Source organism: Haplochromis burtoni, unplaced genomic scaffold (genome assembly GCF_018398535.1).
Source record: "Haplochromis burtoni strain Fernald_Lab_line unplaced genomic scaffold, NCSU_Asbu1 Contig_36, whole genome shotgun sequence".
Lineage (NCBI taxonomy): Eukaryota > Metazoa > Chordata > Actinopteri > Cichliformes > Cichlidae > Haplochromis > Haplochromis burtoni.
Window position 1 is genome coordinate 670,355 of NW_024582397.1, and position 13,994 is coordinate 684,348.

At 39.9% G+C, this 13,994-nt stretch overlaps 1 protein-coding gene across 2 annotated transcripts in view; it reads left to right on the plus strand.

The window, feature by feature from the left end:
• frem2b (FRAS1 related extracellular matrix 2b) overlaps window positions 1–13,955 on the plus strand; it is a 49,424-nt gene extending 35,469 nt beyond the window's left edge. Inside the window, exons 7-24 of one of the 2 annotated variants that reach the window (XM_042219663.1) lie at window positions 1,810–1,959; window positions 2,860–3,069; window positions 3,154–3,351; window positions 3,529–3,693; window positions 3,885–4,067; window positions 4,163–4,293; window positions 4,414–4,572; window positions 4,822–5,125; window positions 5,258–5,389; window positions 5,567–5,898; window positions 7,479–7,671; window positions 7,796–7,900; window positions 8,131–8,258; window positions 8,354–8,488; window positions 9,807–9,933; window positions 10,532–10,719; window positions 10,810–10,956; window positions 11,781–13,955. In XM_042219663.1, the coding sequence (XP_042075597.1) occupies window positions 1,810–1,959; window positions 2,860–3,069; window positions 3,154–3,351; window positions 3,529–3,693; window positions 3,885–4,067; window positions 4,163–4,293; window positions 4,414–4,572; window positions 4,822–5,125; window positions 5,258–5,389; window positions 5,567–5,898; window positions 7,479–7,671; window positions 7,796–7,900; window positions 8,131–8,258; window positions 8,354–8,488; window positions 9,807–9,933; window positions 10,532–10,719; window positions 10,810–10,956; window positions 11,781–12,278 (3,485 nt within the window). In that variant the 3' untranslated portion in view covers window positions 12,279–13,955. The remainder of the gene's footprint in view (window positions 1–1,809; window positions 1,960–2,859; window positions 3,070–3,153; window positions 3,352–3,528; window positions 3,694–3,884; window positions 4,068–4,162; window positions 4,294–4,413; window positions 4,573–4,821; window positions 5,126–5,257; window positions 5,390–5,566; window positions 5,899–7,478; window positions 7,672–7,795; window positions 7,901–8,130; window positions 8,259–8,353; window positions 8,489–9,806; window positions 9,934–10,531; window positions 10,720–10,809; window positions 10,957–11,780) is intronic. The other variant, XM_005926465.3, reaches the window with a different exon arrangement.
• The last annotated feature ends 39 nt before the right edge of the window (window positions 13,956–13,994 follow it).

Below are 13,994 nucleotides of genomic sequence, written 5' to 3' on the forward strand. Positions count from 1 at the left end.
CTCTCAGAACAGATTAAAGCATAAAAGTCGTATGTCCTTTGCTTACACTTAGGAATAATATTACTTCAATCGCAGAGATGGTTTCTCTAAGAACCATGAAACCCCAGGCTTTGCTTAAAAGACCCGTTCCTTTTTTGAACTTGTCTTTTCTTGCTAACATCGAGCAGTTGCTGCCTAGGCAGACTGCATCAAAATATTCAAGATCTTCTAAGAGTCAGATTACTTAGAAGTATAATGTGGTGAAAAATAATAAACACTTTTCCCTGATCTGTAATTGAGCCTGGCAGCACTGTTGACAGTTAATCTCTGTCACTAATTCTCTGTTTCCTTGGTCTTGCGTTTTGGTTTCACTAGATAACATAATCATAACGCATAACAGCGTGGATTTGGTTAGGTTTTCTTTTTTTTCATTGCGTTTATCGCTCCGTTCCACATATTCAGTTTTGCCCCATACTGTGTGATGAGAAACAGCTAAGTACCTTTTTGTAGGTGTATTGTCATGGAAACCACAACTCTGCCCATGGCCACTGACATTCACTTAATTTATTCATTATTTGGTCACAGTAGCTTTTGAAACTCCAAGGTTTTTACTGCTCAGTTGTGGCTCTCATTAGTGATATTAACTACAGTACTGTGCAAAAATCTTGAGCCACCTCTCATTCCTTTATATTTTGTTGTATCTACACATAACAGACAGCTTGGCAAAGAAACAATTTACATTGTCAAAATGTATTTTTAGGTACTTTGTTACTAGCACCTTTTTGCAAAAACAGTCTGCACAGGCATTTGACAGCAACTATTATTTGTGCACCAACAAGATGATTTCCAAAGAGCTATTAGCTGAAAACATTGCATGTCTTGACATGCTGTGCAGTGTGTCCTTAAAAACAGTGAGCAAACTGGACAAATGGGGGAATTTTTTTTTACCTGATTTTTGTTTTTAAGAAAAATGAGAGCCACATGTGAGGATATTTGTTTAAAATTTTAATAGAAGGGTGGCAGTATAATGTCCTCGTAAGTGGATATCAGGCCCTTGTAGAGCAAAAATTTGTATTTTGGTCTAGACAACCCAAAATGTTATGTCCACATATGTGGACACCAGGTCCTAGGAGGTTAAACAAAAACTGGACTGAGTGGCAAAAGGTCTTATGGAATCCAAATGTAAAACTTTTTGTTCATTCATGTCGTTATCAGTATGTTCAGTTGTGAGCGGTACTACAGGGAGTGTCTACAGCAATCTGTATTAAACCCCCCAAAATTCTTACAGCATTTTCTTAGGAGAATGTCCACCAAGAAAGAGTTAACTAGAATAACAGTGGGTGAGTTTGGCTGCAGTGGAATCTCAGCTCAGCTCATAGAAACACTAATTGCAGTCAGGCAGGCCTGGGCTGGCGTATGGAGCTTTACAACCCCCCAGACCTTCTGTCAGGCCTCCTGTCTGGCTCTCAGACCCATCGCTATCAAAGTGAGCTCCACCAGTACAAAACCAGCCATCAGGTTTCTTTTTTTCCCTTTGGATACTTGTCACAGTTATAGGAATGCCACCAAAACATCATGCCAGGAAGTTAGAAAGCGCTACTTAAGGTCTACAATTACTGTGTTCGCTACCTGCTGCTTTATTCAATGGAAATGTTCCTTTAAAATCTCCTGTAATCAGAGATAATTTTACAGGTTATGCTACCTATTAAAAGATTCAACTCAGCAATTACACCAGACATTCAGATATCCTGTTGTGATTCAGGTTGAAGGTTATTATGATCTGCATTCTCCCACGTGCTTTTCCTCATGTTTTTTTTCTCTCGTTTCCAGATCCCGTCTTCTACTTTGGCAACACAGACTACCACGTGGATGAGAGTGATGGCTACGTGGAGGTGCAGGTGTGGAGGACAGGGACTGATCTTTCCAAAGGAGGAACTGTCACAGTGCGCTCCAGAAAGACAGATCCTGTCTCAGCTGAAGGTATCTGCTGGTCCCCTTCTCTAACGGCGTTGTCTAGTTTATTCTTAGATAAATGTAAAAACAAAAAACAAAAGATTTAAGATGTCACATTGATAGTCATTTTGAGCTCAACTGTGCAAACAGATTTCAGCACTGAATATGTTGAGTGGATGGCCTAGGGGAATGTAAACACTGGTTAAAGGTGGGGGGAGGGGAGCTAGGGCTTTTCTGTTCGGACCATGTCTTATACGCGCTGGATCTACACATTGTTGTGAGGATAATGACAGTCTGACTGAGAATAGAGCTTCAGGAATGCATGCCAATTGTTCTGCTTGTTCCTAACTGCTTTCGACTGTAAGACTGGTTGCTATCCCTTCAAGTCTGCCCTATAGCGTCTATTATCTGGTTCCCCCAGGCAGTCTTCTCTTCTTTGCACAGATTCCTAATATCTCTACTCCTGCTTGCTTTTTAACTGCAAAAATAACCAAAATCTAATCATATGCAGCATGTTAGAAATTCAGACTCACACTTACACACATAAGTGGGTCATAAGTACATGAAAAAAAAAGCCTGGGGGCAAAGTTTGAGCTCTCAATACTCAGACTCTTCACGGAATAGCAGATGAATAACCTGTCAGCACTCAGGGAGATGTCCAGATTCTAGCAGTGCTGCTTTAATATCACAACAAATTCCAATTGTTCATGCCTATGAAACATGAAATAGAAACAGGCATTTTGCTAGCATGAAGTATAGAACTTTTCAACTTGCTTGCAGCCTGAGATTCACAAATGCATTATGAACATGAGAGCTGTTGTCAAGAAAAATATGATCATGTACTGTAGTTGATTTTTGCTATATGCACTACGTTTTATAAACACTGTTCTTTGAAACACGTCTGACCTATATTGTGTTGTGGGGAAGCTGGTGTGGATTACGTGGGGATCAGCAGGAATCTAGACTTTGCACCAGGGGTCACCATGCAGACAGTTCGTGTGACAATCCTGGATGATCTGGGTCAGCCAGTGCTGGAAGGGCCAGAGAAGTTTGAACTGGTACTACGGATGCCAATGAATGGGATCCTCGGGGAGCCAAGCAAGACTGCTATCATCATCAACGACTCAGTTTCTGACTGTGAGTGAAAATATGGGATGCAATGAGAGCTTATTAACATGGTCACACTTATCTTTATGTATTATTTCTGATTTTTGGATTTAGTGCCAAAAGTGCAGTTCCGTGAAGCTACGTATGTGGGCAATGAGAACTTGGGGCAGATCTCAGCCACTGTATACCGTAGCGGTGATATCAGTTACAAGTCCACAGTACGCTGTTACAGCAGACAGGGAACAGCACAGGTCATGATGGACTTCAATGAGAGGCCTAACACAGACGCTTCTATCATCACCTTCTTACCAGGTTGTGTAGTAAAACCTTACACATGTCCTCTTACATGGTTTGTGTGTGTGTGTATTTCTTACCTGCCCATAGTATTATAAAACACCTTGTGCTATATAAAAAAAATGAATTAAATTGGAACATTCAATTCTGAAATATAGTTGGAATGGTTAATTACTCATTTGTACTTTTTTTCAGGAGAAATTGAAAAACCGTGTTTACTGGTTTTGGTTGATGACACTGAACATGAGGAAGAGGAAGAGCTCCGTCTTGTTTTGGGAAGCCCTAAGAGTGACTCTCCATTTGGAGCATCCATTGGAGAGCAAAATGAAACACTCATTAAGATAAAAGATGATGGCGACAGTAAGAATCCTTTTTTTGGGCTAAAGACAGTGTAAAGGCTTTTGATATCATTATAACACATTTAAAGTTAGATTAGATCTACAATAGTGTTTTTTAACAGATCACAAAGGTTGTGCCCACTGTGACTGTAATATATGGTATGTGGAAATGTCACAGTTATACTTTACTGTCAATATTTCATGGTTTTTCAGAGGCAATTATTAGTTTTGGAGAGACCAAATTCAGTGTGACTGAGCCCAAGGAAAGTGGCCAAGTGTCTGTAGTAAGGATCCCAGTGCTGCGTGCTGGAGACACATCCAAGGTCTCTGTTGTCCGAGTTCACACCAAAGATGGATCTGCTACCTCTGGGGAGGACTACCATCCCATATCTGAGGGTAAATAATACTGCCAGGCACTTTTATCCCTCTAGCACAATTCTGAAATTTGCTCGAAAATATATTTGTCAAGTGTCTTTCCTTTCTCTCTGCAGAAATTATTTTCAAACAAGGTGACAGAGACCATTTTGTGGAGGTGGAGATTTTATATGATGGTGTAAGAGAAATGAGGGAGGCGTTCACTGTGCATCTGAAGCCTGATGAGAACATGGTGGCAGAGACAAAGGTGAAACCCAAACTAAATTAGTGTTTACCTTTAAAGCATCTAATTACCACGTTATCACTTTGCAATCAGTAATTTGTTCCCGTTTAAGAACCTCTCTTAATTGCTCTTATTGTCAATCAGCAGATGAGTAAAGCCATAATTTATATTGAGGAGACCAACAGCATGGCAGATGTGACATTCCCCTCAGTGCCCAGAGTGGTGTCGTTGCTGCATTACGATGACCCTGATGGAACCAGGGGCTCTCTGCCTGTGGCCGGATACCCAGTCATTTGTGTCACTGTATGTCCTAACTGATGCTATGATAAATAGATAATTGTTGTCATTTTCTGTGTTAATGGTTAATTTAACAAAGCTTTGTGTCTCACAAGTCCAGATGAAATCTCTTAATGAGGTAGTATTTAACAGATGTGCACACTTTTTTTATTACGAGCTACCTTCAGGGCTCCTCGCTGGCATAAAGAAACAATTTTGCTGTAGGTTTTGGTGGTGAATTTCACTTAAATGTACTGTTTCTTTTCCCATTTCCAGGCTTGTAATCCTAAGTACCTAGACTACGACAAAACAGGCTCCATCTGTGTCAGCGAGAACATCAACAATACCCTAACTCGGTATCGTTGGCTCGTCAGCGCCCCCACTGGTCCAGACGGCGTCACCAGCCCGATGAGGGAAGTTGACTTTGACACCTTCTTCACCTCGTCTAAAATGATAACTCTGGATTCAGTGTATTTCCAGGCTGGTTCTAGGGTTCAGTGTGCAGCAAGAGCTGTGAACTCTAATGGCGATGAAGGTCTAGAACTCACAAGCCCCATAGTATCCATCAGCACGGACGAGGGTGAGTTTAGTCCATTTGCTAACTTTGAACATTTAGTGTCTTTCATAAAAAGAGTTAACCATAACAAAAGCTTGAACTGTTTTTTAGAGAAATAGAATATTTGATGTTGCTTTGTATTTGTCATGGTTGCAGGGATGTGCCAGCCCCGTGTTGCAGGCACAGTGGGGGCCGAGCCCTTCTCTGCTAAGCTGCGATACAGTGGAGCAGAAGACACAGACCACCCCAATCTTATCAAACTAACTGTCACCATGCCTCACATTGATGGTAAGCAATTCCTGACTAAAAATTAAGACTAATAGGAAATCATGCAGAGACAGAATGTTGTTTTGAAACATCACTCGTGTCACTGATCAACCATATTCTTTTAATAAGAAGCTACTTAAGTTATTCACCAATTATTAATGTGTCTGCTGTCCAACTGCTACATGTGTGTCTCTGTAGGTATGTTGCCTGTAGTATCTACACGGCCTCTGTCAAACTTTGAGCTGACGCTTAGCCCCGACGGTACCCGTGTTGGGCACCATCGCTGCTCCAACTTGCTGGACTACACTGAAGTTAAGACTCGTTATGGCTTCCTCTCTGATGCCACCAAAAATCCAGAAGTAATTGGCGAGACTGCACCTTACCAGTACAGCACTTCCCTCAGGGGATCCAGCACACTACGATTCTACAGAAACCTTAACTTGGAGGCTTGTTTGTGGGAATTCACAAGCTACTATGACATGTCTGAGCTGCTCAGCGACTGTGGAGGCACCATCGGAACTGACGGACAGGTAAGCAGTCCTGCCTTGGAGGTCTGGCTCACCTTTGAACCCGTGGCTAAAACAAGCCTTGTCCATTTGCCTAGTTGTTTTTTACTTTGAAGATGAGGTAAATCCTGGCAGATAAAGACGACATTGTCTGGAGATCTCTTCAGTTCCTGAGAGGACCATGGTTTTGTCTTGCTAAAGTAGCAAGTCTCCCCGTTTTCCTTTTTTTTGCTATTGGCACATATGCCTTACAGGCATCAACACTTTTTTTCACCTTGGCAACATATTCTTAATTTAAGTTCAGTTAATTAAAACAGTGTTGATAAAGATGGTTTGGAAGCATACGGGGGGGCAAATCATGGTAAAAACCTCCTCTACAATCCATGCTGATGATTATTAATTCATGCCCTGCAGCACTTGCAAATATATTTTGGCTCTGAGGATATGTCGAATTGTATATTGGTTTGCTATTATAATGGGAGATACTTATTTTACATAGCTCCGGGTTTATTTAATAACAAGGGCATCACCCAGGAGATAAAACCTTTCTCAACAAGTGGAACTTTGTTGCCTTAAGTTATGAGATCTAAAAGTGAACATAGCAGAAATAAACACGTCTTAGCAAGTAAGCAGTCTGCTGCCAGTAACATAAACTTGATTGCATATTTCTTTATTTATTAGTGACCACATTTATCGGAGATATTATTTAAAAAAACAAACAATACATTTATAAGTTAGGAAAAGATATTAATGATGTTTTTTTCACTGGTATACATTTATATACAGGACTTGTACTGTGTATAAACGTATAGAGTCAGGCCTCACAGGTTCACTTTGAGCATCAGTGGAAAAAGGAACAGTCTTTTTTGTGGCTGCCCTGTGACCCAAGTGCTCTTCTAAGTGGGCAGGCTGGCTGATTAGAGACAACTCTGTGCAGGTCGGGGCGACTGTCATGTCACAGTGCAGGGCTTAGTGCCCAGCCTAACAGGCCACAGGAATCTATTAAAGCCCAGCAGGTTGTGTCAGAAGGCCATTCTGCAAATCGTTTGCCTGAGCTCTAAATGCCCAGAGGCGTAGGCACGTCTCCACATGAACACAGAGCCAGTGCAGGCAGGTACCGCTCACAGGTCAGAGGAAAGTGCAGATACCAGAGACTGCTCCCACTTTCACCACTTTGACCATTTTAAGACAGCTCTTTTAGAGCAGGAATGTTTCCAGTGAGTCAGTATCTCCAGCAGCAGTATCACATATGTAGAGCATTATTGCAGCCACATGACAGTTATAAAACTGCATAAAAATGCAGTCATATCTTACTACTATACATCTTAAACTGGACTTGTTGGTGTCAGATTTCCCTGTAAAGTGTCCTTTAGGTCCACAGCACACACATATACTGTACACATGACTACATGCGTGTTATTAACTTCAATAACATGAAGCATTTTCAAAATATACCTTAAAACAGCCACAATGGCAGAATATTATCCCTCATTTTCTTTGTGAGCTATTCTATGTGATGATGTCGTGATGTTGTTATGTCTTTGAACCTCAGGAACAAGACCAGGTTCGCCTTTGAAGTTTAAATTTAATCTTTGTCACTGCAGGTGCTTAATCTGGTCCAGTCCTTTGTGACCCTACGAGTCCCATTACATGTGTCATATGTCTTTCACTCCCCCGTGGGAGCGGGAGGATGGCAGCACTTTGACTTACAGTCGGAGCTGAGGCTCACATTTGTGTACGACACTGCCATCTTATGGAGAGATGGAATCGGTAGCCCGCCAGAAGCTGAACTACAAGGCAAGATTTGAGCTGCTGTTTGCAACAACGATTTAACACAATACTTTTATGTCATTTCTACAATCTAAGGCCCTGTAAATTAATGAAGTATGCAACCTAAAGTAGTCTGTCATTGTCTTTGCAGGTGCCCTTTACCCAACCAGCATGCGTATAAATAGTCAAGGACAACTAGTTGTCAACTTCCGCACAGAAGCTCGATTCAGAGGCCTGTTTGTGTTTTCACATCCAGGTATGTCACATCAGTTACATAATATGCAGTTTAAATGCAATGCTGCTCTTTAGCACGTCATAATATGTTTCAAAAATGTCAAATAAACAGATTCTAGAAGATGTTTAGTGTAAAAAAGGGTGACCACGGCTTTGCAGATTTTACCCGTGGCTTATATTTAACTAATGATATTAACCAATAAGGTTGTTTTATGTTTGCTTCTGATGACTGATGTCTTTTTTCCCCAACAGCTTCACCACTCACCTCCATGGTTATGTGTCCTGAACACCCTGGTTTAACCTTTAACCTTAGCCTTGTCAGGACTGAGCCAACTTACAGCCAGCCTATCCAGCAGTGGATATTCATCTCTGATTTTGCTGTGAGGAGAGAGTTTGCTTTTAAAAACAGCCGCATTTGTTTTCTCATTTATTTTTCTTACACTTTATTCTTAATTAATCGAATTTTTCCACTCAGGTGCGTGACTACTCTGGCATGTACACAGTGAAGCTCCTCCCCTGTACGTCCCCTCCCAGCCTGGAGTACGCAGTCCCTCCTGTCTGCAATCCCAGAGAGCCTCTCACCTTTGACCTGGATATCCGCTTTCAGCAGGTAATTCCACCTTGTCTAACAAGTTACGCCTGCATCAGATTTAACCATTTATTCAGAATGAAATGTATTTGTGTTTAGTGGCTACACTGTTTAAGTGATAAACATTTTAACTACTATGACAGCAATGAAACACTATTACAAAACACCTAATTATTTTTTTTAAAATGTCTTAATTAAGTGGCATACTGAACTTGGTAGTATGGTGCCAGTGGATAATTTCGTTTTTGCAGTTTCTGGATTAAATTCTGTGGCTATTGTTTGCAAATGCAAATTTTTCTTTTTTTTTTAAAAAAGCAAATTAAAATTAATCACCATCACATGTTTTGGAGATTGAATTTCAGATAATACAATCCTCTCTCTGACGTTAGAATGGGGAAGAAAGGTGCTTAAGTGACTATAAACGTTGTCTTTGTTGGTGTCAGATGGGCTGGTTTGAATATTTCACAAACTATTAATCTACTGGGATTTCTCCACACAAACATCTCCAGGGTTTACAGAAAGTGGTCCAAAAACGAGAAAATATCCAGTTAGCAGATTTTTTCTAGGTGTTAGAGGTCAGAGGAAAATGACCAGACTGCTCCAAACGAATGGGAAGGGAACAGTAACTCAAAGAGCCAATCATCTCTGAACACAAAAACACATCAAACCTGTCAGCTACAGCAGCAGAAAACCACACCAGGTGCCACGCCTGTCAGCTAAGAACAGGAAAATAAGGCTGCAAATTAAAACAAACTTACAAATTACAAAATAGAAGGTTGGAAAAATGTTGCCTAGACTGATGATTCTCTATGTTTCCTGCAATATAAGGGTGGTAGGGTCCAAATTTGGCATAAATATCATGAAAGCATGGATTCTTCTTGTCTTTTACCAGCAGTTCAGGCTGTCACGAAGCTTAAATCATCTCAAACTGGTTTCTTGAACATGACAACAGTTGACTTTACTTAAATGGCCTCTACAGTCAACATATCTCAGTCCAATAAAGCACCTTTAGGATGTGATGAACCTGGAGATTCACATCATGGATGTGTAGCTGATAAATGTGGAGCACCTATGTGATGCTTTCATGTCAATATGGATTAAATTCCTCTCTGAGGAATGTTTCCAGCACTGTTGAATCAATGCCATGAAGAATTAAGGCAGTTGTGAAGGCAAAAGGGAGTCCAACCTGTTACTTGTAGGGTCTGTCTAACAAAGTATCCTGTGAATGTAAAAACAAAAAAGAAGACCATTCAAATCTTCACATTTGGTAGTTAAATATCTAAACTATAAATAAATAGTAAATATGTTTTTTTGTTTTCTGTCTTCTGTGTCTTTTTAGGTTAGTGATCCAGTGGCTGCTGAGTTCAGTCTAAACACACAGATGATCTTACTTTCTAAACGGACACTCTGGCTCTCAGATGGCTCCATGGGCTTTGGACAGGAGAGTGACACTGCTTTCTCAGAGGGTAATACTGTAACATTTCTAAAACGCCTTGAAAATCTTGAAAAAAAAAAATTAAAATATGAAAAGAAAAAATAACATTAAAGGAAATAAATATGCTCCAAGCTCGAAATATTTCTGTGAATGTTTTCATTGCTCAGCTGCGTGGACTTCTCTTCATTCTACAGATCAAAAAGAAATCCCTGTGTGATGAATGGTTCTGTTGATTTGGCAGAAACGTCCCCCATTATTTACTGACTCAACAAAACAAAATGAAAGGAAAATGAGGGCTTCATGAAGTGCCATTCTGACTACTTCCACATCTTTTTCCTAAACAGGCTAATTATGAGAATGCCTGCATTTTGTGTCCATCAACAAGGTCTTAAAACACTTAAAGTCCTTGAAGCTGCTGTCTGAGTCAGTGTAGAGAGTGAGAGTGGTTTTAGCTGGGCTTTTAGTGGTTTTTCCTCATTATATAGCTGAGCAAAGTACAGTCATTTGAGAGAACTGAATCTGCAGGCATAATAGAACCACTTTTACTAACTTTTCATTAAACCATCAAATTTATGCTTGTAATGACTGATGTTTTACTCGTGATGAAATCTTTACTTCTTTTTTATCAGGGGATGCAGTTTATGGGAGAGTGATGGTGGATCCAGTACAGAACTTGGGCAGCTCCTTTATTTGTAACATCGAAAAAGTGTTCCTGTGCACTGGAGCAGATGGATACGTCCCTAAATATAATCCGAGCAATTTTGAGTTCGGCTGTCTGGCTGATGCTCCATCACTACTTTACAGATTCAAGATCATTGTAAGTAATAAAAGAATATTTCTTATAGTATCACGTGTACTCTGGGCCTATTCAAACTTCATCGTTTCCTGTGTAATTCTTTGACTTCAGGACAAGGCCCAGCCGGAGACACAGGCTCGGGTATTTGGTGATGTACCTTTTAATGCCTTCCTGGCAGTGGATGACCCCGGTGCTTTAGCACTGGTGAGACAACCTGGTTCAGATGGTTTCAGAATGGATTCTACAGCTCTTTTCCAGGTCAGTAAAAACAAATTGGAAACACACACTAAATACTTCACACGATCTAAAATCACAAACCTATGAGTCATTCCAGAGAAAACATTAAACTGAAACTATTTAGAGCTAACTTAACCTGCCTTTATGGTGTGAGCATGGTATCCCACTCTGTAGAGATCACAGACTAATAGCTCTAGACTAATGGGTTTTTATTGCACTGACATTTTATCCCTAACAAGCTGATAGAGAAAAAGACTTAATGACCAGAAACAGTCTGTGCCCTCATGAAAAGCTCCTTAGGTTGGCTTTCATAGAGGTTATGATACCAGAGTTATGTATTTTTGGTATGACTCACACTCTCCACTTTTCACCATGTCCAAATTGCTGCTTTTGGTCAGGGAATCTATGTTTCTTGGCTTGTTAACAAGGAAAAGTCAGTATCATTAAGTCTGCAGACTGGCAGGGCATTTTCCAATGGTTAAACAAGTTTTGTGCTTTTCTATTCAGTTTATGCAGTGACTGGACTGAACTGGACTGTGAGGTTTAGCTCTGTTTTAATCACAAAATAAAACTGAAGTTGTTCCTTACAAGAAAATGTCAAAAAATAAAGGTTTCATAGCACATATGTACTACTCTCTGCACAGAACTGTTAGATCTGACTCTAATGGGTATAGTTTAATAAAGCTGGCAGTTAAAGATCTCTGAGAATAGATATACTTTTAGCCTTCCACTAAAATATGGGGAGGAGGTAGCAAAAACCCCTTTATCAATTCTGTCCTTTTCTTTACCTGGGTAATTTGAGACACATGGATGGACATTAAAATAATAGCTGTTGCTCGTTTCAGGTGGCTGCAGGAAGAGAGTGGTACATACACACCATCTACACTGTCCGGTCCAAGGACAATGCTAACCGTGGCATAGGGAAGAGAAGCCTGGAGTACCACGTGATGAGTCAGCACACTGATTTGCTTCCGAAGAGTCAACATCGCCTCAGAAGATCAGCTAATGATGTCCTAGATATAGTAGAGGACATTGGTGTGAGTAACAATCGTGGCACCAACATCCTGCACATCGCCCTGGACCGCAGTGGCCAACAGAGGACGAGCCCGGACAGGGAGATCTTTACCAAAGGACAGATCCCTCGAGAGCTCAAAGAGAGGGACGGTGACGACAGCCTGGTTTTGATGATTGGTATCTTTGTGGGGCTGCTACTTACCGTTCTCGTCATCATTGTGGTGGTGTTACTAGTTCGGTCCAAACAAGAGAAGAAAGAAGTGCCCAGGAACTCCAGCAGCGCAGAGCCCATGATGACACAAAACATCAGTGACAGCTCAGAGGTCTAACTGACAGACTGAAGATCGAGAAAGTTATTTTATGTTGCAAGTGCCTCACATTTACATAAAAAAAACTGAAGATTGCGTGTGAAACAACACAAACTACAAGAGCTTTGATTCTATTCAGAAATCTACTTGAAATATTGCATCACTCCTCATGCTGGAGAGTGGTCTGGACACTAGGAAACGGACAGTGTTAGTAGCTGTTTTAAGGCACTTGCCAAGTTGTCACTTATTAATTGGCCTTTGATGCCACTTGATCCAAAAAGGTGTTATTAGGTTTCCAAAGGTGCTACAGAAGATGCCTCTTACCTTGAATGGCGTTTGGTGTTTTGCTGAGTAGGTCTAGAGAGGCCGGATATTTTGCATTTGCTGACACTGTCCACAGTACGCTTTCACTGGAAAAACCTGTCTGTTCTTACAGAGAATGATTCGATTCTGTGTGTGCCTAAGAAGTCACAGGACTTTACGGTTTTATGATGTAAAATGTGTGTCCTGTGTGTTCAGTAAAACGCTCAATTGAAAATCATCCAAGTGAATATAATTTTCTTGTGCTTATGTTCTTGCATGCAATTAATTTTTGTACTTTAGGATTTTAAAAAAGTCTCACTGCTGATTTAAACTGGCTTGTGGCAAATGTGTCTGATCTACTGTACTTCCACATGTTTGTATTTTACAGTATATCCCATGAGAAACTGTATTTATCTAATGGTTATTGTTCTTCTCTTAGTTAACATATGACACTGAATCAGATAGGGGAACTTAAACAGTTCTCTTAAAGGATCCTGTGGTGTTACAGCAGCTTTCGGGATAGCTGGTCTGCAGTGTACAGTGTAGTGTAGTAATGGTTTCACTTCCATTATTTTTAACAGGAACTACATTCATAACTGGTACGCTTAAATTCTACTGTAAGTGTTGCCTACTGTAGCTTTGTAGAGCTTGCTAAATCCCTTTCTCAACAGGGCTACATGTTGACTGTGCTTTTTTTAATGCTTTATTTCACTTAAAGGGAATGAAATGTTTAATCTGCAATCATTCTCTCTTTGATTTTTTGGTTTTAAATATATTTATTTTCCAAGTATTGTTCTGTTGACACAAATCAATCCTTTTCCACCTTTGATTTTGATTCATCAAATCTTTTTTTCTCAAACGGTATGACATGCTTATTATTGTGATATTGCAGTAGATATTAACAGTTTGCATTGAAAGAAAAAAATGCTAAAAACTTTATCCATGTTGCCATAAAATCTGATTACCTCATACTGCTGTGTATCCTATAATAAACATCAACTTCATAATCACTTTATAAATGTCAAGTTTGTTTGCATTTTTATTATTATTTTGAAATTGAAAACAATTCTATGCAACCTGTGATAAAATACCTTGATGAAATGTTTATCCACAGTATGATTTTTTTTGTTTTCGGTGCACATTTTGCTTGCTAATCTAGGTTTGACACTGTATCAATGTACTGTGCTTCTTTTACTATACTCTAATACGCTGAGTGCATTTTTTATGCACATTGATGTATCTATGTATATACACATATGTATTACATATAAATATACCATTTGGATGTTTTGGGAACAGTTATTGTTAAAAGATGCATACTGTATGTGCTGTAAGTATTTGTAACATAGACCAGGAAGACAACATGGTCTGCAAATAAATAATTTTTCAAGAAAATAGCATTGAACTTAATGATTTCATGAAATCTGTATAAAT